Source organism: Pangasianodon hypophthalmus, chromosome 11 (assembly GCF_027358585.1).
Source record: "Pangasianodon hypophthalmus isolate fPanHyp1 chromosome 11, fPanHyp1.pri, whole genome shotgun sequence".
Taxonomy (NCBI): domain Eukaryota; kingdom Metazoa; phylum Chordata; class Actinopteri; order Siluriformes; family Pangasiidae; genus Pangasianodon; species Pangasianodon hypophthalmus.
The window spans coordinates 7,206,586-7,232,504 of NC_069720.1; the positions used below are offsets into that span (position 1 = coordinate 7,206,586).

The window sequence follows — 25,919 nt, forward strand, 5'->3', positions numbered from 1 at the left end:
TCCCATTTAAGAAAAGAAAAATGCAAAAACCCTGATTGCTAGGAGTTAAATACTCCGAATGTAATACCAATACCGCTGTTTCAACAGTGACAATTAAATGTCCAACAGGCATATTTCCACTGTTGTATGGTGTTCCCATATCCTAATATACCAACGAAAATAAAAAGACTAAATAAATGTTGAAAATGTCATTTGAAGTGATATAGTTTTATCACTTAGCAATAACGCAATAGAACTTTTTCCTCATGAGGGTATCTTAGTGTGTGCAGTAAAAAAATTGCCCATTTCCTTCCAATCAAAGTTCTGATCGCATGAAGATGTAACAGAAATACTAAACATCATTTGACCCCATATGAAGTTTAGAAACATATTTGCACTGTTCATGTCAAGTTAAAACTTTTATTTTTGTCATTTCTTATTGTTTAACAATAAAAGCACTATGTGGGCTTAAATCAACATCTTTACTATCTGTAAAACACAGATCATTATTCACAGCTTTGTTCCCATGACGACCAGGCCTGTTTGTAGTCCTTCCACTGTAAGCACATGGAGCAGGCCCAGAGTCCTGAGAAAGTCCAACATTCTTCTGTCATTAGATCTGAACTCGCAAAAAACACCAGTTGAGCCTGAGGAAGAAATGCACAATATATCTGTGTAAAAAAATGAAGGCAGTGGCATTGTATAAACATGACAGAGGATAAAACCAGACACTGACTGGTTGCACACACCATGTCTGATTGATCAATATACTTAATATAAACACACTTACTTCACTAAAGGTAGTATGTGAACCTATACAGATTTCGATACGGTATTTCTCAGTGCTGTGTAGTGTCTTGCTAACATACCAGCTTCTTGCAGTAAAGAGAGCATGTTGCCAATCAGGCGCTTGGCAGTGTTGGGATCTGGTACTCTTGGGTGGATTTGAATAATCATGAGAGAGGGGAAATCTCTCAGCATCGTTTCTGGATACTACATACAGGTACAACAGACACAAGGCAGTGAAAATCACACTAGATTATAGCCATATCAGAGAAGACTTTCTGCACTATTTGCTGCACAATTATGCCTAACATGATTGCCATTATTTGGCTCATCCAATTTAGGAGCAAAACATTTTAAACATATTTTTTCTAACAAACGGAACACAATCATTTAGTTGCACATTATAAGCCTTCCTTCACAATATATCTACATAATGGTGGCTAGGACAAGTGTTATTAATTGAGTGTATCTTTTCAATGCTAAATATAAATGCAATTAGACTGTACGTAAATAAAGTATAAAAAAAAAAAAAAAAAAAAAAAGGGCTTCTTGGTCTGCAGTTTGATCTCGTCTAATGATCATTAGTTTTGCCTGCGTAGCCAAATGTACTGCCTTTCTATTAAATAATTGACAATTAAAACATGATTATGGAATTTGTGATTTAATGAGCCAGTGTCAATAAAACCTGTTATCTTCAGCCAAGTTCACCAATATCACTGTCAATTTTAACCAACTGATGAAGCCAGTATTCATGATTGTGGTTAAAATACAATTAATTGTCCATCTGTACTGTAAAGTTCAGCTAGTATTAAAGGGTGGGAGGTAGTGGTGTCCCCTTTGTCTCTCACCTGGGATGTGGTGATGGCTGTCTTTGCATCAGTGAGGGCTAAAGCGAAACCACAGATGCCGACCTCGTCCTCCAGCACCAGATCACAGTGTTTAGATGGAGCAATCTGACCATCCACCAGCCTGAGAGGAAGGACACAGAGACTAATGTAACTGCATCATGTATAGCAGCCAGCTTGATGCTAGTGTTGCCATTTTTAGCTACTATCAACAACTGTCAGTAAACTCTGATCTTTTTTTTCCTGCCATAAATCTGGAAAATGTCTTGTCACCAAAAAATATAGTTCAGTCAAAGTGTATTATCACCTTTCACCAAGTAATGCAGTTTGCTGTAGTGTCTCACTCTGCATCTCCTTGGATAATCTTAAAACTTCAGACTGCAAAGTAGAGACACACATGATCAGTACTCATAATGGATGGCAGCTCTACAGAATCATTCGGTGGCCTAAAGCATTTGAGTCCAGGTCTAAGAGCAGACTGTAAAAGCAATACGGCTTTATCTTTCTAAATCAGTAAGTCAGTCACCTTATCTTTGGGGGTACACGGTCGAATAGTGTACACTCTAGTGGCAGGAGGGCTACGAAACAGATCTCTGTTCCCGTGGCATGGAAGCATCCTCTAGATAACAAAGTCAAATTAGTAAAACCAGTTACTAGTCACTTAATTATCCCTTTAAGCATTATTTCACCTTGTTTGTAATCATTTAATGCACAATAAAATGTACCTGGAACTCTCCAGAAAGTCCACCTCTGAAGCCCCATGGCTCCGGGTCATCATTTATAACTTGAGAGGGAGGGGGATTACGACCACCTGTTTCCAAAAGAAGCAGAAAAATAAATCAATATCAGTCTGGTCAAGGAGATTCTGCCAGAATGCAGAAAGAAATGCTTTATAATAAAGAACAAAGTGTAGCGGATGGGTTACATTTCTGACGGGATTTTTACAGCTAGGCAGTAGTGTAATAGACTACTTTTCTTTAAAAAAAAAACAAAAACAGTAATTATGATTACAGCTCCTTTTCAGGGTTCACCTGATTATATTTCTCAAGTCAATTAATTATAATATACTAGTTTCCAGTTTGCTGAGCATGTCCACAAACTTATTCATTGCTCTGTTATTTATATATCTTTATCTTTTTTGTTGAGTTCGCCTTAAAGATTTATTTGTGATCCTTTCTAATACTAACTAGGAAGTTTTTTCTTGCAATAGGAAGAGGCATCCTAGCTAACTTAACAGTAGATGGCAGTAGCAAAATCATTCCTCAGTTGGCTGAGGATAGAACACTTGAAGAAAACCTCCAACTGCAATTCAAGATGTTGTATAACATTTCTCTAGGAAAATGTATTTACTTTCATTAATCCACTTAAAGATGCACTTTATATTGGCTGTTTTTTGGAACTAACAGTAGTCTCTAAAGTGCAGGTACCATTTTCTTGTTCATAGTGTTCTAACCAGAGGTATAACAAGACTAAATAATAAAATTAGAGAACAATTAATGTGTTGCTTCCACAACACACTAGATAAACCTGTTAAGTAGTCCAAAAGTAGTTAAAAACACTTTAAGTAATTGAAAAGGTTACAGTTTATTGCATTTTTAGTGATGTAATTCATAATCAGTTCCAGTTCCTATATAATCTCATGAGTACTTACCCAAACTGTTGACGAATGCCCTGGCTAAGGACACACCACTCTTTATATCACAGATGTAGTTGTACAGGTCGTACAGAATAGTTCTGTTGGGTGCGTTCGACAACCTGTTAAACATCCGGACAACCGCAGCACACAAGTCTTCAAAGTGCTCAGCTCTCTCTCGCCATTCTTTGGCCTGTTATTTAATTTTTAAAAATTATTATAATTACATTATAATTATAATAACAAAATTATTATAATTTTGGATTTAAATGAATATTAATCATAATCTAAACAATAACATATTTTCCTTAAAATCTGTCATATCATGTAAAACACTGTCCAATATTGGGTTCCTGAGTGGCGCAACAAAAGCTTTCATCAGCAGATCGAATTTCGAGTTCAAATCCCGAAGATGCTATAACCATCGGTGGCTGGGTATCCAAGGGAGCAAAAATTGGTTGTGCTCTCTGGGTGGGAGGGATGGCATATTCTCTCTCCCGTATCAGTCACAGTGACACTAGCCAATCGTAGGCAGAAGGGGGCAGATACTTTTCCACAAAGTGTGTTACGCTGCCCGCTCAAACAGGTTTTGTGACTTTCTTGCCCTCTCACTCACCTTGTTGTTTTCGGCTACCACAGGACCAAACGTGGCAGCGTCACTGTTGCCTCTTAGCCACTGCAGCTCTTGCAGCATGGTGAGGGCTGTGGGACCATATTCATAGGGCAGGTAGAAAAGCTCAGCGAGCAGCGTTAGGTCCTCCAGGGTGAGTGGCTCAGCCGTGTACAGCGGGTTCTCTCTGGGCCCCGGCACATACTCATCCGTCTGCATGGGCTCCTCATCGGACGGCTCTTTCTTAGCACGACCACTGCCCGTGCGGGACACTGCACACACACAGAGGGGCTCTAAATCAGCACGGATGGAATTTTAGGCACTGGTTTGCCTAAGAACACTTCATAATAACCAGTTTAAATACTAAATAAACTAAATAAACTTTTCCTTATACAATTTACTAATTATGAACAGTGTTTACATCACAAATATATGTAAAGCATGACTGAATATTGGCATGGCTTGTCTTTTTGGTAAGGAAAGGCTGCCTGTTAGTAGATAATCTAATATGATATTATCCACAGCAGTATTACCATAGATTCATGTATAACCTACAGAAATTGAACATGGACATTTTACCATCAGGTTGATCGGCCACACCAAACTCAACCAGCCAATCAGTGAGGGCAAGCCGCAAAGCCTCCTTGGGGTTGTAGTCAGACCCCTGATCCTCGCCATCTGTAGAACAACAATCAGTATGACAGATAGAAATTTATAAAAGATAATCAGAACCATTCCAAATGACTTTTATGTCATGATAAGTAGGTCATAAGAAGGTTACATCAAACAACCAGTCATGCAAGAGTTACCGCTCGGACCAGCTTACCCATAGCAACATCTTTCTGTCCCGTGTTAGATTTGCACCAAGTGGCTAGTGTATGAATAGCCACGAAGTTGGGCTCAAATTCACAGTTGGGGTTGGTGAGTACTCCTCGGAGTTTGGGAATGAGTTCTGTGGGCCGGTTCTTGAAGGGTCCCATGAACAGCCGCTGTGGGTCGTAGTCATTCGCATGGATGTTGTCCCAAATCACTGGTGGCCTTCTAAGAACACTGGACACTTCCTCAATTGACTCCACAGAAATGTCCTTGGACACCACTTTTGGCCCTGAGAGGAGTGAAAAGCAAACACATAAAGAAACAGTACACAGAAAAGAAAAAAAAAAATCACACAAAGCCTCATATCACGTAAATCACACAAACAGCTTTTTCTTACCATGAATGAAAGTAAAAACCTGCTGGTGTCTGCTTCTTTAGTGTTAAGCTCTGTAGTGTAATTTTTCAAATAGATTGTTTAGTAATTTGCCAGGAAGAATCAGTATTCAGATATTTAAAGTTCAGAGTGGAACTGTATTACCATTTGCGTAACCTGGGAGGCAGAGTGTAGGGCATTAATGATACCAGAATTCACAAAGGACAAAACTGAATTCAGTTGCCCAAGATGGCTGCCATAATAATGATACATTCAATTCAATTCAATTCAATTCAATTTTATTTGTATAGCGCTTTTAACAATGGACATTGTCACAAAGCAGCTTTACAGAAATAAATGGATTCACAAAAATATATTGTAAATATTTAAATTTATCACTGTGAATTTATCCCTAATGAGCAAGCCAGTGGCGACGGTGGCAAGGAAAAACTCCCCGAGATGATATGAGGAAGAAACCTTGAGAGGAACCAGGCTCAAAAGGGAACCCATCCTCATCTGGGTGCAACGGATAGTGCAATTATAAATAAATCCCTTCTATTGTGTACTATATGGACAAATAGTGCAATTGTGCAACCAATAAATTCATCACAGTATTTGCAAGAGGTCCGGCTGGTTAAAATCTATCCACTGTCCACTGATGGAGTCCTGAGTACGAAGCTGCTCGTGGCAACTGCAGCCCCAAAGCCACTACAGCAATCGCAGTCCCAAGCCATTACAGTACAGCTCCCCATATACTTCATATACATACATACATCTTCTAGCCACATGATGAAGATTTTTTTAATGCTTATAGATTACAGTTTGTCACACTGTGTCCTAAACCACATCACTTAATCATGTGACATTACTGGAACACCTGGGAAAGTATTTTAGGTGCAACAGATTTCCAGTTCTTTAGCCAGTTCTTCCAGCAACTTTAGCCTCACAGCACCAGTCCAAAAATAAAGATGTAGACGTTGAACACCAAATGTGTCTTGGCTGATTGAGTATATTTGGAAACTTTATTTTAACATTGGCAAAATTATATAGCAAAGTAAAATTCCAATTACTTTGGCACATCAGACACAGTACTCAACACACATCTGACATCTGAATATTCATTTTATGATATAATCTTTCAGGTTCATTAGGAGAGTGCTGTACTGGATATTTAAAATAAATGGAGATAAATGGACAGAGCTTCTGATCTTACCAGTCCAGAGAATATCAATCCCATGGAGGAGCTTCTCTCCGACAGTGTGTAAATATGAAGACTGTCTCACATTAGGGGTACAGAATGCAGCACAGTAATCTACAAGAGAAAAATAGTAAAGAGAAATAGTGAAGTTTAGAAAACGGTTTACCTACTGCAAAATTTCCATGCTTTTTTTTTTTTAATTTCTGTTTCAAATCCATTGCTTACAGTATTAGGAAAGGTGCTTTCATGCTAGGCTTTTTTTTCCAGAAAAAAATGCTGGCTGGGATGCATTTTATGCTAAAGTGGAAAAAAGCTACTCATGCAAGGAATACCCTGTAGGGTTATTATTAGTAATAAAGTAATAAAGGCTATAACAAATATTAAATACTGGTTTCACTCTGGTGATGAGGATGTTGTTTGTTTTCTCTGTGACTCATGAGGTAAAGCAAAAGAAGACTAGCTACTTCTTTATTTTGCATATAGGTCCATCCAAATTATTCTGAGAAACTGTTATGTAGTCACACACTTATCACAGGCAGAGTACTGCAATTTATAGTCATCAGTGTTACCTGTTGGGCAGAAGAGAAAGGTCTGGGGCTCCTGCAGGTGCTGATACACCTGATTGGTGATGGACACCTGTGCATGAGCAAAGGAGCTAAAGGCCTCCTTATCAGCAGCACACATTTCTGGCTCAATGTCATCAAAAAGCAGGGCAAAGGATCTGCAGCCGAACTCAACCACCTGCCATGCAAGAAATGCACACTCACCTCCATCAGATTTGGCTCAGAGACAACTACGTACTGGTCATTAAACATTAAATTATGCCACTGCTCAATGAAATGCTGGCTCTGGCAGTAATTTCTTAAAGTTTGTAAATGTATCTTTGTGATAAGATTGATGAAACACTATCAATTAAGGACTGAACATGTATAAAATCATGTAATATTACCTGACTTAGCTTTCTCTTAAGAGCAGCAACCTCTTTAGGGTTTGAGAAGGTAATATCCAGCCCGGGTGAGATGGCGTAGATGAACTCAATGTCATGTTCTTTCGCAGCAGAAATGAGTGTGATCAGTTGCTCTTCAAAGACACAAAAGACAATTTTATATTACAAAATCATATCACACTAAAAAAGGATGGGATCAGCCTTCCATTCACAGTTTGGTATAAAGGTTTTTCAAAATTCTTTAAAAGTCAGCCTTTTTTGGAGGAGGTTAGCTGAAGCAACCTGATTTGAAATTTGAATTTGAAATTCAGTATCCAAATAAATACAGTGCTCTTCAGTGTTCGGAAGACACACAGTGTATGAAAACATGACATGAATGGGCAAATAGAGATGCCTCCTGCTTTCTCACATTTACGGAGGCACCACAGTTGCCTAATTTTAATTTATTCGCTATTTGCACTACTGGTGGGATGCTAAATGCATTTCGTTGTCTCTGTACTCGTACTCTGACAATGACAATAAAATTGAACCTAACCTAATCGTGGTGATGACTGCCGAAATGTGAGGACTACCGACTATTACAAAGTGTCCTGACTTAAAAAATCAATGACACCACTTTGTTCTTGGATTTTTACTCCCATTTTCTCCCAATTTGGTTACTTGCCAATTCCCACCCACTAGCTAGCTCTGCCCTATCACACAGAGAGGGTGAAAGCTAGCTGCATCTTTTCGAACTGCTGCTAATGCTCTACCCTCTTTTGCACACAGATGCTCACGATTGGCCAGTTTCGCTGTGATTGACAGGGGAGAGAAAGTATGCCATCCCTCCTACCCAGAGATCAGGGCCAATTTTACTCTCTTGGACTCCCAGCCATGGATGGCTGTGGCATTATCAGGATTCAACCCACCATCTCCTGACGATAGAGCGAATGCTTCTGACCCCACCATTAACGTCACAAAGAAAATATATTTCTAACGACTCATAGTCCAGTATACCACAGGACCTATGACAGCCATTCATTTTTCTTGATAATGTTTTTAAGTGAAACGATATAATCATGAGTTTCTTACCTGACTCCTCTGATGTATACAGCTCTCTCCAATACATCCTGTGTTTGTAGTCATCTTTTGGGGCATAAAGGTATGTGTTCAATCCCCATTTCTGCTCCCTGGGTTATTAAAACACACACATACAGATTATAGATTCAGTAGACATTTAGAAGATCCATCTACCCTTGTAGCTACAATAATTGGTCATTTTATCAGGTAAAGATACCATATAGGTCACTTTGCAGATACAGTGTCTTGCATAAGTTTTTACGCCCTTGACCTTTCTACAACATTAAATCCATTATTAAAATATGGATAGAAGATAGGACAACCGCGACTGCCTAGTGGAGGCCACCCACCAAAAGTACGGACGATTACGGAGGGCATTAGCCAGAGAAACAACCAAGAGTCAAGGGGTAAGTCTTAACATGATGCTACCACTACCATGGATGGTGTTCTCAGGTTGATGAGCAGTGATGTGTTTCCACCAAACACAGCGCTTTGTGCCAAAGACAATAGTACAATTTTGGTCTCACCAGACCAGAGAATCTTTTTTCCACATGTTTGTTGATTGCTTTAAGACTACACATGGCTTCCCCTAAAATTTAATTAAAATGCGCCAATGAAATGTTTACCAATGTGTCTATATTATTTATCAAACTTGGTGGAATTCAACATTTCAGCAAATCAAATGATTAATATCCATATACAGTACATAAGAGAAAGTTGTTACGTTGTTCTTCCCCTGTTTTAATAGCCACCAGCCAACACTGGTGTCTGGGATATGGTTGTCCTGTGAACAGCTTCTTCCATCTGAGGTGTAGGTCTCTATAGCTCTTTCAGAGGTTCCCTTGGCTTCTTTGGTGCTTCTCTGAATAATGACCTCCTTACCTGATCACTGACTTTTGGTGGATTCTTTACATTTTTTTTAAATAACTGATGTTACTGAAGTTTAGGATTTTTTAATAACCAAATGCTGATTGATTCTATTATACTTTGTCATGATATTGTTTTGATAGCTCCTTGGTTTTTATGATGCTGTTTGTTTAGGTATGTTCTCTAACAAACTCCAGTAACTTCCAGTAACAGGTATATTTATACTGAGATCATGTGACACTATAACTGCACACAGGTGGATTCCTGTTTGTGGATTCCTTCCAATTTAGAGAATTCACACCAACAGGGGTGAATATTTACACAATCACAACTTTTATGGGTTTTTTTATTTGTAAATAAATTTTTGCAAACTATATTGATTTCCCTTCCACTTCATTATTATCGGCTATTTAGTGCATATTCATGATGCATTATCCCAGGTAAGTCAATTTCAGTTCCAGGTTGTAACACTGGAAAAGATCAAGGGGGTGAATACTTGTGCAAGCCACTGTATTTAACTGGTAATAATGGACAATATGTAAAGGTACAAGGTAGGTGTACCAAATCAAATGTCAACTATGTTTATGATGAGCCAGAGACAGATAATATGAGGAATATTATCAAAGCAGATAAACCTTTTACTACCTCCTAAACAGCTCCTTCCTTTGCTCCATAGTCCACGGGCGCCCATAAAACCCTGAAAATCAAAGGTCAGTGTACAGCCAGGTCTTAATGAACCAATTCCCATCAGTGTAACTTGTTCCTATTAAACCAACATTATATTATCAGCACTAGTACAGTACAGTACAGTACAGTACAGCATTTTCTCCAGATGTAACTCACCTTCCACAACCCCACTGAGGAACATCCTCTGCCTGGTGCTCATCTTTGACACTGGTGCAAACTCGGTGTCTCAAACCTTCTTTGACAGCAGATTAATTTAGCAAACAGTGTTAAGCAATGCAGAGGCAGCTTGTCTTAAACACTCCAAATGAATGGCATTAGTAAATACTGCACTTCTGACTTCAAAACTCACTTTCCCTTCTATATTTAATGCATTAGAAATCGAAACTAGGCGTACTGACACGACAACAGAAGACTGACCGTGCTCATCCCAGCTGTTTATAATGCACTCCTCTGCCTTTATGATCTGCCCAGTTCCTCGTTGCACTTTGTATTTACACCTACTGCGCATGCGCCCAACCTGTCACGCAGCTGCTGTGGGAAGTGTCAAACTCCGCCCAGCGAAACGGTTCGAGCTGACTGCGCATGCGCCAAGTCGTCATTGCAAGCATTTTCCCACTCAAATTCCGATATGTCCCGCCTCTTACACTAGGATTGGCAACTCACAAGCAGTCTGCTGATTGGACAGGTTAGAAGTCATTCACGACACCATGGCTAGCATAGAACAATTAGCAGGTGTAAATAAGTATTGCCCAAACGAGTGTTTTATCCCACTTTCATATTATTATTATTGTTGTTGTTGTTGTTGTTGTTGTCTTCAAAAGGGAGGCAGGACTGGCTCCAAGTGCCCCCAAGCAGACACTGACCCCAAGAGGACCATGCAGGACCAGGTCTGGTGCAGGTCAAGGGGAACATGTCAGGAGGTCAAAAACTCTTAACAGCACCCCAACTGCAATTTATTAACTTGACCCTAACCTCCCACTCCCACAACCCCCTTCAGGACTTGACTTTAACGTGAGGATTAGACTTGACTTTGACCTGAGAGTTGCTGACCCGAGACTCATCTTGGACTTACAGACTTATATAGGTTTGGAATTTTGACTTCTTGAATGATCACTGAATTTTCCCTGGGGTCAGATCAGAAGACAAGTCAAGTCAGTTTGAATAGCACTTTTTTATTCGAAATTGTCATAAAGCAGCTTTACAGAAATCTGGATGTGATTTAGATCCCTACTGAACAATGAAAGTGGCTGTGGCAGGTAATGACTCTCTGTGATGACATGGAGAAGAAACTCAAAAGGGAACTTCTGAGTAACCTGATAATCAGGTATTACTCATCCACAATTGTATACTATAAAGTTAAACCGTACTAAGCGAGTTAAAAGGATGCTCATTATGATTATAATTATAATTATATTATCAGGGTCTTTAAGATTACAACAGCAATTCTTAGACACGAGTCTGCAGTATCAAAGTGAGATTATCCGCTGAAATAAGCGTGAGACTTGGGCATAAACTTAGTTTATCACAAGAAATAAGTACAGAAGTACAGAAGTACGGAAGCTCCAAGTAGAAGTAGTATCAGTATGACTGAGTCAGGTCTGGAAGGTGAGAGAAGCCACAACAGCAGAATTGAGTCAGCATCAGGCACCAGCATCGCATGACAGCGAGCCTAACCAGACCATGCTTAACCAGACCATGCTCAAGGTAGGTAACTTTGTTCATGTTTCAGATTCACTGATTAACTACAAAAAACATAATACTACTGGTTATATGATAATCATTCATGGGTGGGATAGTCTACAAACTATCAGTCATTCTGATAGAAAATAACCAAATGTGGAGAGGATTTTGTAAATTTTCTAAACACAACCCAACAAACAGTACGCTTAAAAAAAATGACGTTCAAGCATTATTTATTTTTTATTCAACAGAAAACAGTCATCTTTTTCATTCCAACTTAGAAAAAATGATTTTGTAATGATAGGCCTATTATTAACACTTAAATTATGATGCATCTTTTTTTTAATAGCCTGTAAATGCTTTTCTGTTTTTTTAACACTTCAAATATTTTTCTCTATTATACGCACTTCAACAGAAGGTTTATTTTAACTTCAATGTCACAAACGAATGCTACATATTAAGTTATATTTAGTGTCAGTGTAAGTGCAAGCTCTTTGGGAGTTTTGAGGTAATTGCTTGGTTTGTGTCCAACATGCTCCATATTCATTCATCCCTTTGTCATCCCGGAGGACTCTGTGCTACGTCTTTAGCCCTCGCTGGGCTTGCTTCAGCAGAGTGTCAAAGTCAAGTGTGTTATCCTTGCTCCTTCTTGGGGCTGGGTCCATGTCACGGTTGGAATCTGAAGAACAGAAGAATCCCAAGTATTAGTCTTGAGTGTGTGGAGCAATAATCTAACACATAAATCCCTGTGAATTAGCTGTTACTATAGAAACGGTAATGCATTAGAACAAGCACATAAACATAAACCAGTGATTTTAATTATAGCTGACACTACTCTCAGAGCTGCTGTTATCTAAAATTCATCAACATCATCTGAACAACCAGAGTTGGGAATTCAAAAGCTCTGTTGTATAAACAAAAATATATTGCAAGTTAATGTCAGGAACCGGCTGTTCCTATTTAGCGAAGCTTGTTAAAGGCATAATACGCATTTCTAAATAGCATAACAGACTTTTGTGCTTTTTTTCACCCAGGGTAACACTGGGATCAGTACTTGACAGATTTTTTTGGGATGTAGTGGAGACAAGTCGGCACACAAACCTAAATCCATGTAGTCTGACTGGCAGAACTGTCGTCTCCCACCAAAGCAAATATCGAACGGGAGCTCGTCCGGCTGCCTCAACTTTGTCCCTTTCTCTATGGCAGCGAAAGCATCGTCTTTGTTGAAATATGTAACAAATCCATAGTTGTCTCTATAAATGGAAGATATGAGAGGAAAAACAAAAAAGAGAAAATCAGATATAGGCAAAAAAAGCTGTTTTAAGACTTACTTACCTGTGAAAACTTCATCATGAGAAAGAGAAAGATTATATATAGAATTTATAGGATATTCACACATCTCCTATAAATTCCATTTTCATAACTCCATTTTGTTCACCCTCTCACGCCATGTTTTTGCTTTGTAATTACAACCTTCCCCACCCTCCATGTTCCACTGAAACTGTTGTACATACAGGCATTACTGCACAAAGTGAAGCACATCATCATTCCCTATGGTAGCATTTATGGAACACATACAAGTGGTGTGGATTGGACGGCAGATCACAGATCCGGTGGAATCACAGATCAGCGGGATCCGGTGTAAATTCTATGTTAGTATGGCATTGTATGGCAAATGTACTCTTTCCAGGCCTCAGAGGTTGATGTTAATGTGTCCATCTTACCCATGACTCCTGATGTGGACGGTGCAATCTTCAATCTTCCCAAATAGTGCAAAGCGCTCCCTCAGCTCATCCTTGGTCATAGTGCCACGTATTCTTCCCACATACACCACCCTGCGTTCTTCCTGTGGTCACAGAATTATTGCAGGGATAGAGAGAAAGCGTGACACATATTACCACATATTCTGTGCAAGCAGCTTTTAAAGGTTTTTAATCAGTTAGTACTTACAATGGCTTTCTGCTTGGCCACCCTGTGAGCATCTTCCCCTCGGCACAGATGATAGTACTCCCTCTGCCTGCAAGTTCACCAGAATAAAGTGGTGTTAAAGAGAAACAATGCAGATTAGAAATGAAGGACAAATCACAACATGTGCTTACGCTGACCTCTTCCAGCTGCTCCATTTCTGCCTCCAGTCAGGCTGCGGAGAATGGGAGCGGGATCGTGAGCGTGAGTGACTGAAGGATCTGGATCGTGATCGACGGTAGCAGAGTCGACGTCCTCGTATCGGAGAGGGGGAGAGTGACCGTGAACTGGAACGAGACGATGAGCTTGAGCTGCTCTCCGTGTTCCGTGATCTGTACCTGAAAAATAAAAATAAAATAAAAAAAAAACCAGATGCACGTGGTAGACAAGCACTGCTTCAAATCCACTTGCTACTGACGGTGGAAGTGGATGTCTCTGTTAGCTGAAACTGCTGGCTGCAACAGAAACATTCAAATAACCACACCCAGTACAACATATTTAATATTTAAATGAAAACTAGTTCTGGAGCGAATTATTTTACTCCAGACAACAGGTGGTGCACCTTTTTTGACAGACACCCTGTTTATTTTGTGCTGTACTATTGTGGGTGAGTGAAGACAAATGTAGAAAGAGCATTCATTTTAGGACTATATGAAATTATGAAAATTTAAGACCATGTGTATTTAAGTTTAACATAATTTTATACTTATTCATGCCTTAACCTGAAGCTTTCTACTTGCAAACATCCTGTATTTACCTCTTTCGGGGTGGTGAACATGACGAAGCCGATGAAGAGCAGGAAGGAGAACGGGAGGATGACACTGAACTGGAGTCAGAATGATGATACCTCCTGCGGTAATGCCTCCTCCTTGCCCTTCCTCTGGCTGGAGGACTTGGGGAACACGAACAGTGTGAACGCCTTGCTGCTTCTGCTTCTGTACATTCACTTGTTCTTCTGGCCACCAACCTGCAGGGGGAGCTCTCTGGAGAGAGCAGAACAGAGCCAGAGAGATGCTGCGCCTCACAGCAAGTCCTGTTATTCATGGGCATATGGCTCATATGATTCCTTGATACTTTAGGAGATCTGTTGTGCATATAAACATCAGAAAGTGCTCTCTTTCTGCCGAGTCTGAAGTCCTGAGTGCCGCAGTAGTCATGGTCTATAAATGCTAGAAACAAACTTGGGGCAGGAATGGAGGATGAAGGTTGGGGCTTTGACTGAATCTTACTGGGGGGCAGTGGCTTAGGTTCAATGATCTGGATGGTTTTGCTGAGAGATGGTTTGGTGGCTTCATGTTGCTTTGCTTTCAGAGTAGGTGTTAAGGGCTTCCAGATCTGATGGGGAGGAGTAGCAGGAGGAGTGAGTCCTGAAGATGTACACAGAATCTAGTTAGTGATTTTGTTCTAAGGACACATGTCTCAGTCGCAATCAAAATGCAAAACCAAATCCTGTGTCACTCCTACATTTTGTTCATTAGACTCTTAGCTAGCTCCAGATGGTGTGGAGAAACACCTGAATCGGTCATCCCTGGAGTGATCCCGGGACGACCGAATAGTTCTTAGGATGTCTGCTATCAGCTGTAACTACATCTTTTTGTCCCTTCATACCTCTACAGGTCAGGGCTTGGGATAAAAAAGTACTTTTTATTGCAGTTATTTAATAACAACAATTATATCAACTCATAAATGCCAAATAAAAGCAAACACCTGCTTTAATCTACAAAACAGATATTGAAATTCAATCCTTTTTCACTTACATTTTCAGCAAGATAGTTATTTGACTCACTACAATGTTCTCTATTGAACCTTTCACCTCTCCATGGGATTCGATTCCCGAACTATATAATCACTGCCATGACAACTTCTTATCTTTATTGCCTGAAAACACGAGGCAATTTGCCACAGTTATGAGCTCTGCTTTCCCTAAGCTATTAAGTCATTAAAGAGTCATTGCAGGCAAGATTATTGCACAGAGAAAATTGAACACAACTTTCTTAGCAGTTGAATTAGGCCTTAATGACTGGTTTTATAGCGTTAGAGAGATATCGAGCGCTGGTGTAGATACTTACATTCTGCAGTAAAAATTATAGGTATAAAGTGTGAAGTATTTTGTGTACCACTAATGTGACATGCACAAAAGGCAGACAGTATCAACATAATTTTTCAGTAAGACTTGTGGACAAACTTACCCTGTGTCTCAAATTGCTCCAGAAGACTGGTTACATCAGTAGCTTCTATTCCTAAGGAGGAAAAAAAATAAGAATGTATTTAAACAGTGTGTCTGCTTCTACTGTTTATGTGACTTTGGACTACTTTATTGAAATTCTTAGCTTATCAAAACTGGCATTTATATTGATGACACTTTCATATTGGTAAGGCCTTAATGCCTAGAAACATGATTAGAGACTGCATACACTGTGCAATGTTAGCCTGAATTGTGAGCTCTCAAATGGTTTTAGAAATATCAGAAAATCATTGACACTGATATAATGTCACTGCTTGCAGTGTATGTGGAGTTGTATTTATGCTTATGGATATATGGTTCTTATGGTGTTGTGAGGACAAAAGAGAAAAGGCGGCAACATAGTGGAATTATGGCCAGGTCCACTAGGACATTTATTACAACTGTGACTCTGTCCTTGAGATAAATTTCTCACAAACTACAATACAATTTACGTCTAGCAGATTTATATATCTGCTCCAAAGTGTACACTCTTGTACTAATGGTTCGAGATGAAACCAAATGCTTCTGAGTGTACGTCTGGGCTAGTTTGTCCACCCCTTATTAGACTATCATATTGGACCACTTATCTGCTTAAATTACCTATTTCTCCAGTAGATCCTTGCCTTTTCTCCTCTGCAGAGTGGTTGGTCACTGGTATCTGCACTCGAGGTAGACTTCCCTGAGACACTTGCACTGGTATAACTGTCACAGGTGAGGATGGAGCAGAAATGTTGGTTTTAACAGTGCCAGACATTGTTAGGGAACACTTTGTGTGCTTTACATTGGCACCTGGGGAATCCTCGGGTGAAACCATCAACGGCTGTTCTTGAGTGACAGATTTCGGCCATTTCCGAATGTCCGAGTTCAGCACTGCTGCAGGACGGTGCAGATTTGTCCGGTTAGCCTGGGACTTGCCAATTTCCTGTTGCTTAACCTTTTGTTCTTCAGACAGAGGTGGTAGGATCTTTGCATCTGGCTGGAGGGACACAGTGACAGGGTTTGGTGGATCGACAGCTTGCACAGGCTTTCTGACTAATGGATTTTGTTTTGGGAGTGATTTCAGGGGCAGGTGAAGGTTTCTTCTAGACTTCGCCACTGCTCCTGGAGTTGAGGTCTTGGCGTTAGAAGATGGAGTTTGAACATTAACCTGAGATGAGTTGTAACCTGGTATACAAGGAATGGGAGGGAGCTCTTTAGGGGTCTCGGGTACTGAAGGCCACTTGGTTCTGTAGTCTGTTTTTCTCTCTTCCTTTGGGAGCTTCTTCTGTCGGAGGAGACGATACTCCTGAAGGCTGAGCGTTTTGACTTTTGCGTTGGCATTTTGAGAAGGCGTCTTCTTTGCTACCTCAGTCGAGTTCCCACATACAGCTGAGGTTTGGGAATCACAATCTGCCATTTTGAGGTCATCTGTGTGGTCTGCCAAGGACAAGGCATCTGGGACATCACCTTCGTTTGCTTCATCTTCAACCTGGTACATGTGAATAGATGCTAGGTCAGGGGCAAATCTCACCTTCTTCTTCATTCTCCCAGAACTACCCGCCTTAGCAAGGACTCTCTGAGCAGTATCATCCTCCTGCTCCTTTTGTTCCCCAAAGTTGGGCGAGCACATCTTCAGTGTGTCCTCCTGACACACCTTGGAGTTATGAACAGCACTGGATACTGCAGGACTTTGTGGATGGGGAACTATCTTCTCTGAACCCAGATCAGAAGGAATGCAGGCCACAGGCATGCCCAAAGGTGTCTCCTCTGTGTCATCATCACCCACAACATCCACAAACACATCCTCCTCCTGGAGCTCCTCAACATCCCTGAGACTTTCTTTCTTATCCACAGCTACCCTGAGGCTGTATGGATGCATGTGCCTGACCAGATCCACCAGTGATATAGTTACAAATCCGTCCTGCTGCTCGTCCTCACACATTTCTGGGTCAGACTCGATGCGGAAGATTCTCACAGGGCGTCTCCTGGTCTCACTGAGGTCCTCCTCCTCACCATCACTTCTCTGTACGGTGGCCCTCTGGGTCCTGCGATGGAGCCTTGGTCTCAACTGCCTGTCTGAATGCAGGCCCTCTGCCTGTTCAAAATCAAATGTGGTACAACTTAACAACCATCTACAGTGTACAGATTAAAGGAACAGTTTAGCCTTCCTACATATGTAACCATAAATGTGTTTTAATTGCATACAGTTTCTCACTAATGTCACACAGACTTGCTGATGTAGATTAGTAAGTGTGTCTTTCTGTAATCTATACACACAAACAAAGTTTCACCTTGTGGTTGAACACTGTATTATGGCAATTATGTTGGATAAAAAGAATCTGTTCTTCCTTAATGCAGTTTGGTATCTTACTCAAGTTTTAACGTAGAATTGTATTGAATGCTGGAATTTTCGTAGACAGTAAAATTGTAATAACAATATAATAATAATAATAATAATAATAATATATAACACATGGTTCTTTGAATTTGAGACACTCTTTGAACTTGAGACAGTGTTACTTAAAGCAAATGCATGAAGTTTTGGGTTTGGAAAAGATTTGGGTTAGACAGACTTAAATGGTCTCATCGCTTCAGTGGAAAATAAAGGAAATGGTCTTTGGACACCAAGCATGTCTTGGATGATCAACTACATTTGCAATAAGTGGGAAACTGTGTCAGTTAGATTGTTCTCTTTCTGTTGTTGCTTTTGTGAGATCTTAACCTTAAAATTAATAGTGACAATGAACCATGCACTAGATGAAAAGAATGAATAAGATACACATTCTTACTTTTGAATGTGAGGGTGTGAAGGATCTAGTGACCGGAGGAGCTGCTTCTCTGTCCAGACAATGCAGCCTCACCTGTGATGGAAACACAAAAGCAGTTCAACTTCAGTTAGGAGAAAGAAAAAAAAAAAAACCTATAATGCCAAAACACTCAACTGTCAAAGGCACACCTACACACAACATTACATAATAAATTCAATGCATTAACAAATGAGGATCAAATACAATAGAATAGTTAGAAGTCTTACTCTGGAGTCCTGACACCTTTGACCCATAAAAAGTTTTGAGTCAGGAAGTGTGTCAAAGGGGGACAGGGTGTCTTCGATCACACTGTCCAGCATCTCGGAGAAAGCAGAGAGCAGCGATGCTTCGCTTTCCTCATCTATCTGGATCTTAGCCTTTAAAAAAAAAAAAAAAAAAAAAAAAAAAAACACCAAACACACACACACACATTAGTGTCAGTCAAATATTTGCCAACAATGAATTTACCAACAATTGAAAAAAGTAAAGAAAATCTCAATTTGAACATGACTGAAAGCAGAATTACAGCTTTCATATAGCCTTGCATAGGCAAGGAATGGTCATATGTCACTGGTGTAAACACAGATTTTACATTATAAACCCAAAAATTCACACCTCTTCAGCAGATGAGTCCTCAAAGATGGATAAAATGGAAGGTTCCAGGCTACTATGAAAGGTGCTTGAGGTACTGCCCAAAGCATCATCATCAAATCCAAGGGTATGGCTTTTTGGAGATCCAACCTTCACAAAATCAGAAAAGATTAGCACAAAGTAAAATCCTCACATCCACTGTGAATTAGAGCTGTGAATTTTAGCTCTTTTTATGGTTTATTTTTTTAAGTAGATGATAAATCATTAAACCAGGTTCTTTTTTTAATGCAACACTACTGTTTTGCTGGCAGTTTCTTATAACGATACACATCATGTATTGCTCAGGACTGGTTTTGTCACACCCAGCTCCACTGCCGATCCAGAAGCCACCACTCGCACTCCATCTCGGACATTACATCTCTCTAACTCGCCTACTTCCTGTTCCTTGCCCTTTACTTTGTGTTACTCCACTTTGTTCTAGTCACAGATTTTGCACAATCATTTCAACTTTTTCCTGCCTGACTTTGACTCTTCCTCTGAATTTGGATCATTATAAAGATTCTACTCGCAACTACATGACCCTGAGGTCATGACAGGTTTTATTGTGTACTTAACCACGATCACTACGTTACGAAAATGCTGTGACTCAAGGTTTTCTAATCTCATGTAATTTAAATCTGCTCAGCTTTGCCAAAGCCGCTGGTAACACAATGAACCAAGTTGTGACAATTGAAACCTGGAAAGATCTGGCTATATTAAGTGACATGCTGACAAAGTGTTTACCCAACCTCCACAAGACAAAAAATTTAAAACACTGCTTGTGAAACACAAAAAAAAACCCTCACATTTCCTGTGTGAAAGTCATACAAGCAAATACCAGACTTTTTTTTTGGTACATATCCTGACACATTCTATAATCAGTATCTTTCTAAATTTAAGAAATGTTTGGAAAACATGAAATGTATTATGCATTAGGAAGACTGTGTCAAATAAGGGAATTTCTAGAGACAGTGTATCTGTATTTTTTATACTCCTCCAGGTATGGAAAATGTATGCCTTTAAATTCCACACTTTTCCAGACCTATGGAAGCACCCTGTATCTCTTAAAATGAGAGTGTCTATGCCGACTGGTCATATGAACATGCATCAAGTTATAATCATGACTTCCCTGAGTCATAAATCCGAGCTGAGATGGAACACATGAGCACAGGAAAAGCAGGTTGTGTGGCTTAACGAATAACTGCAGACATTACTTTCTGTGATTAACACGATGATAACAGGATATTAAACACTACTGATTTTGCAACGGCTTGATTATGTACACTTCCCCTGCTGGTGTAATATTTATCACAGTTTATACCACAGCACTGCTGAATTCTCGATTCTGATTGGTCGGACGGTGTTGACTGATTTTTCTATTACAGCAGCTCTGACAGTCTTTCTGGCTGCAAAGCAAATCACAGGTTTATATTAATGCACTTGTTCTAATATATCATTTCTATTGTAGCAACTCATTCATGGGGGTTTATATAGTGGACAGTCCAGATAATCCAAGTCTATGAATAAACAAAAAAAATGTATAATCCATTTACAGAAGGAGTCTCCAGTGTTAACACTTTCTAAGAGAAAGGGTAAGAGGAATAAAGCATTTCAGAACGTCCATCCATCCATTCTATGTACCACTTATCCTACACAAGATCGCATGGTGCCTATACCAGGGGACCCTGGACGGGATGCCAACCCATCACAGGGCACAATCACACACACATTCACACACTATGGACAATCTGAAAACCCCAAACACAACACGTCTTTGGACTGAAGGGGGAAACCGGAGTACCCGGAGGAAACCCCTGAAGCATGGGGAGAACATGCAAGCTCCATACACACAGGGCGGGGGTGGGATTCGAACGCCCCCCTCCAACCCCGGAGGTGCGAGGCAAAAGTGCTAACCACTAAGCCACCGTTCCCCCCTGCATCTCAGGATAAGCAGTTGGAAAATGATCCGCTTCAGGGAGGTAACAGTAACTCCGCTTTGTAGCGAGAAACAACACACCATCCTCTGGTTGATTTTTTTTTTTTTTTTAACAACAGCATGCCTCCTAGTGTTTTATTCCTTACACAATAACTAACTGATACATATGCATAAAAAAAAGCACAGAATGAGAATAACAAAAATTGGAAGTGCTACAAGTGTATATAAGCCTTTTGCAATAAATTAAAGTGAAAAATATTTTTTAATTCACTACTTGGAGTATTTCAAATAGTCACTACCTGAAGTACATGCGACTCACAGCATATATATATTATTAGTGAAACTAAGATGAAGAAGCCTTTATTTGTCACATATACATTACAGCACAGCTTGTTGGGAAGCTGGGGGTCAGAGCACAGGGTCATCCATATTACAGCACTCCAGGAGCAGAGAGAGTTAAGGGCCTTACTCAAGGGCCCAACAGTGGCAGCTTGTCAGTGCTGGGGCTTGAACCTTGACCTTCTGGTCAGTAACCCAGAGCTTTAACCACTGAGCCACCATAGCCCTTACAGGCACCACTGCCAAAATGGGCGTCATTTATGTGGAACATAGTAGACAAATATTATATTAAACACAGAGTGTATAGCTGTATGTTCCCAGATCACTCACTTAGCAGGTGCTGTAGGACCCACATGAGTCATTTAGATGATATTTGATTAGTTGTAAATTAGGATGTAATAGAAGCATGGACTGGGAGCTGTGTGAACTCGGTTCACCGGTGTGCTGCTGCTTTCACGCGCTACACGGCTACACCTTTCCGGTTTGCAATGTGACGCCACCTTACCATAAACTACCTGCAGTTAATACAATACCTGCCTGTGTGACTTACCCTACAATCAAAACAACTCGTTAACACAGAAATAATTTCAACTCCAGTGATTTAAAAAAAATCTCAATTTGAACACTAGTGAGTTTTACTGTAAGTTAACGTCCACGTGGCCCACGTCCACGTTTATACTGAGACACGACATTCACGTGCATTACCGGCCATAACCACGGCCTCCTGCCAAACATATTGTTAGAACTTAATATTTAATCGAACCTGAGCGTCTGGGAAATCTTCTGGTGTTGCGAATTCGGTGAAACCGGTGTTTAAATTCCTCCGTCTGTCGCCATGCGGCGCCGCCATCTTGAAATTTACCCGCATGTAGCCAGTTATTTTTTTCTCTACCTGCTTTCAGAGAAATTCCGCCTTCTGCCCTGCGAGTTCGAACTCACGAGCCGGCCGCCGATTGGACAGCGTCAGTGTCAGTTCAGTGTATTGCTTACGAAATGGACTTTTAGCCAATCACAAAGGAGGAGGTGGGATTTATACGGAGTTGGGTAGGAAAAAAAGAAAGAAAGCGCACGAGGACCTGTGGGCCGCTATGAGGACACGTGGTACATGGAGTTTTCCCGGGAAAAGATCAGTGCCGGCTATGAGAACATTTTGTAATAATAACTAACAATCTGCAGAGTGCCGCATTTCACCAAGTCCACCCATATTACGCTCTGAATGAAGCGTTTATTTCATTACAGTGTTTATTTAACTGTATACACATGTACATGACGCCGATATTAAACAAAAAGGTGTAAATTGTAGCCACAGGAAGGTTTAAAGTGACACCTAGTGGTCACTGCTGGAACTGCTGGAGAATATAATTAAAATGGTTACATAATCAGATTTACATCAAAATTTTGGCAACTCACTTTGCACTTTTATTTTAATTTTCAGTTCACATGAATGATGAGTTTTTGGTCTTTTCCATTACCAAGTACTTTTGTACTTAGTAATACATGTTTTTATTACATACTTACAATATTATTGCATTACAATATATATATATATATATATATATATATATATATATATATATATATATATATATATATATATATATTTTTTTTTTCAGATTATTGCATTACTTACAATAGCAAGCAAGTTTCATATTTAAGAAAGGGTTTACTCATTTTCAGTTGTGATCTTAGTTGATATGGCTTAAAGTGTTGAAATACATACATATAATCAGTATATCAGTCAGCAGCAGATCCAGAGCCAATGCTGGAAACACTGGGCATGAAGCAGGAAAACAGTCTGGAGGGGACGCCAGTCTACCACAGGACACCATGCACACACTTTTACACACTCTCTCACACCTAAGGACAATTTAGAGTAGACAATCTACCAGTTGGCATGTAAGGGTGGTGAGAGGAAACTAGAGAACCTAGAGAAAACCCACATAGACGGAGAGATCATGTGAAACTCCACACAATCTTTAACCTGAGCTCATGATTGAACTGGCAACCCTTGAGCTGTGAGGTGGCAATGGTATATTTCATATTTCTTATAAAGATTTGAATGCTGCTCAACTCTTGCTTAGTGTCATATATAATTTGACCTTCCTTTGTTTACTGAAATATCAGCAAACTGTGCTAGACATACAGGCCCAAAGATGTGTATCTCTGATCTAAACATACACAAGGATTTACATGTTTCTCACAGTTAAAAAGAGTGACAGTATAGCATGTAAAAGTAATGGAGGAAAAATGGATTTAAAAAAAAAAAGAAAGGTGTGACAGAGCATTCTGATTATCTGTTCTGTGTGCAGAATTCTTTTTTGTCATCAGTATTTAATTTGCTTTTGGTAATTAAGATACAAATAGATACATCTGTATTTATTCATTTAGCAAATGCTTTTATGCAGAAAGACTTAAAATTAGGCCTGGGCAGTTGAAGGTTTAGGGGCCTTGATTAAGGGATTAAGGGCAGAGCAGTGATTCACTTGCAGTCCTGGGATTTGAGCTAACAATCTTTCGATCACCAGCTCAGAGTCACTGATTCACCACTGCCCCCTTATAGAAGAAAAGTAGAAGTTAGCGACAACACAAATGGAAAAATCTATATAAACTATGTACAATATTTCCGAGATAAACTGTTGGTGACAATATTGAGCAGCCATCTTTGTTATTCTTACTGGTTTACTACTTTGACGTTATATCAGCGGCCACCTCGGGTTCATGCAAACAGACCAAGGACAGGAACAGTGTATAGTGTAATTCATCAGTAACACACTCTCCTTAATGTAGGTGTTTTCATAATACATTCACTTCTATCTATATACATCCCATGTTTGATCCCATTATCAAATATTTGTACCTTTATTTTAAGGTTGAAGGAATTCTCAAGCATTTAAAATAAACTCTATTTACTACAGATGATCATTTCAGTATGTATACTTGTACAGATAGAGGAATAAAAACTTGTTTATTTAATAGTCACTTATAGTGACAGTCTACATCCTGATGTTTAATTTTGCCAATAAACAATTGAATTGTGACTATATATAACACAAAAGCAAAATAATAAAGGTCTCACGATGAGACAGACTTGAAGGAAAGTTTTGTCAATGCTGTTTTTCCCTCTGAAAAACTAATCTCGTCTTTAAAAGGACATATACAGGTTCAGAGCTTAATTTGCATGTTTGACTGGAAAATGTATTACAACATTCTAGAAGTAGCTAAATAGGTGTTGCACATTTACTGCACTAACAGGTTTCTGTTCTTTGCTCAGTGCAGGAAACCGTGTTTTTGTGTGTTGTAATGGCACATACAGTACATTACAGATGAAGCAGATATTAAGTAGAGATTATGTGAATAAAATATGGAGTATTTCTTTAATTAGGGCAATTGATCATTCAAGGCAGGCAGTAGCCATTAAATATAATAACTACTGATTATGTCGAAGGGACATTAGGGATAAACATAGCTATTTTGCTTTCTCTTTCAAGGCAGAATACATAACGTCCGTACATCAGCAGTATAAAATTTTCCTTAACTTCAGTGTGTTTCTTGCTCTCCCTCTTATTCTGACGTTCTCCCCTGCCACTCTCTCTCTCTCTCTCTCTCTCTCTCTCTCTCTGGCTCCACATCTTGAAACACACACTGTTTGAAATGGGGCCAGAGTGTGTTCAGAGACAGGAGGGAGCCTTGTGAAAGTGGGTCACCTTCCAGCTCTATCCGGACTCCCTGCCATTCTGCTGATAGTCTCTCCTGAGAGGTCTCCATTATCTCTACACACACTCACACACACACACAAGTATACTGACTTTGTTTAAATATCAGATGCATTCGAGCTCTACGGCCCTCTTTACTTTCTCTCCATCTCTACACTCTGTCTTGGCTTTCTCTGTGCTTTTTCCCCGTCTATCACCAGAGGCCTCTTAGAAATTTGGCAGGAAACTATGAGAAACACTCAAATGGATCGGAGAAAGTAGAAATCCCATACATTTAAACACACACACACTCAGGAAGAATTCCTTGTATAACCACATGGCTATACTATTTGCAAAGCAGACAAATAAGTGTTTAATAAGTAGTGTCATAATCTGTGTATGTGTGTATGCTAAATAGGGATGGACAACAAGACCATAGCAATATCCTGCTAAATTCAAACTGATTAGTATAAATGTGAACGAGGACAGACAGTGTGGTTCAGTTTTGTTTGCTTTTATATGCAAATCATATAAAAAAAGTTCAAACACTAACAATGTGCGAAATATTAACTGACTTATCATACAAATTGAGTTGAGCTTATTGCTATGAATTTGTTGTGTATAGTGTGTATTCAACAGCACAGCACATCTTGTTTCTCCCCGCCCAGGCAAAGTGACATTATAAAGATGGCAAAGGAGCCTTGACCTTCAACCTGACACCACATGTGCCATTTCCTTCTAGGTGCCAATGGTGTCACCATACACCAGTGAAGGACCTGATCTTGGATCAGTCCTTAGTTCTGGCTCATTGCAGATAGAATTAGAGTATAAGATAAAGCAGCTGATCAAGAAACAGCTGATAGAAATC

General features: G+C 39.7%; 2 protein-coding genes across 4 annotated transcripts; both read right to left on the reverse strand.

Annotated features, from left to right (window-relative positions):
* Positions 1–385: 385 nt before the first annotated feature.
* On the reverse strand, positions 386–10,360 carry ogal (O-GlcNAcase like). Of its 2 annotated transcripts, XM_026930727.3 has the most exons (17): positions 10,217–10,360; positions 9,956–10,031; positions 9,758–9,809; positions 8,258–8,355; positions 7,190–7,320; positions 6,810–6,981; positions 6,256–6,354; positions 4,680–4,958; positions 4,433–4,531; positions 3,860–4,125; positions 3,262–3,436; positions 2,336–2,421; positions 2,137–2,229; positions 1,918–1,988; positions 1,614–1,734; positions 849–972; positions 386–626 (listed from the first exon to the last, which is right to left on the reverse strand). In XM_026930727.3, exons 2-17 carry the CDS (start codon positions 9,996–9,998, stop codon positions 490–492), a joined length of 2,046 nt encoding a protein of 681 aa, XP_026786528.3. In that variant the 5' UTR covers positions 9,999–10,031; positions 10,217–10,360; the 3' UTR covers positions 386–489. The 2 variants fall into 2 exon arrangements, with proteins under 2 accessions (XP_026786528.3, XP_026786527.3); XM_026930726.3 differs by having other exon boundaries at positions 9,956–10,304.
* Positions 10,361–11,695: 1,335 nt separating this feature from the next.
* Positions 11,696–22,259, reverse strand: si:dkey-93h22.8 (uncharacterized protein LOC449943 homolog). Of its 2 annotated transcripts, XM_026930817.3 has the most exons (13): positions 22,123–22,259; positions 19,070–19,195; positions 18,682–18,831; positions 18,437–18,508; positions 16,458–17,742; positions 16,269–16,370; positions 15,634–15,684; positions 14,202–14,811; positions 13,585–13,782; positions 13,430–13,496; positions 13,204–13,325; positions 12,581–12,732; positions 11,696–12,158 (listed from the first exon to the last, which is right to left on the reverse strand). In XM_026930817.3, exons 1-13 carry the CDS (start codon positions 22,225–22,227, stop codon positions 12,058–12,060), a joined length of 3,141 nt encoding a protein of 1,046 aa, XP_026786618.3. In that variant the 5' UTR covers positions 22,228–22,259; the 3' UTR covers positions 11,696–12,057. The 2 variants fall into 2 exon arrangements, with proteins under 2 accessions (XP_026786618.3, XP_026786617.3); XM_026930816.3 differs by having other exon boundaries at positions 16,269–17,742.
* Positions 22,260–25,919: the final 3,660 nt, after the last annotated feature.

What these genes read in the sequence shown, in the direction of transcription:
- ogal (XM_026930727.3), bottom strand. Translation starts at nt 9,998, where the DNA reads ATGAGCACCAGGCAGAGGATGTTCCTCAGTGGGGTTGTGGAAG. An exon ending in ACTGCATTACTTGGTGAAAG is followed by an intron (nt 1,735 to 1,917) that starts GTGATAATACAC and finishes CCTTCCTCTCAG; the next exon opens with GCTGGTGGATGGTCAGATTG. An exon ending in CAGCCATCACCACATCCCAG is followed by an intron (nt 973 to 1,613) that starts GTGAGAGACAAA and finishes ACCTGTATGTAG; the next exon opens with TATCCAGAAACGATGCTGAG.
- si:dkey-93h22.8 (XM_026930816.3), bottom strand. Translation starts at nt 22,227, where the DNA reads ATGCGGGTAAATTTCAAGATGGCGGCGCCGCATGGCGACAGACGGAGG. An exon ending in AAGATTTCCCAGACGCTCAG is followed by an intron (nt 19,196 to 22,122) that starts GTTCGATTAAAT and finishes GATTTTGTGAAG; the next exon opens with GTTGGATCTCCAAAAAGCCA. An exon ending in AGGACTCATCTGCTGAAGAG is followed by an intron (nt 18,832 to 19,069) that starts GTGTGAATTTTT and finishes TTTTTTTTAAAG; the next exon opens with GCTAAGATCCAGATAGATGA.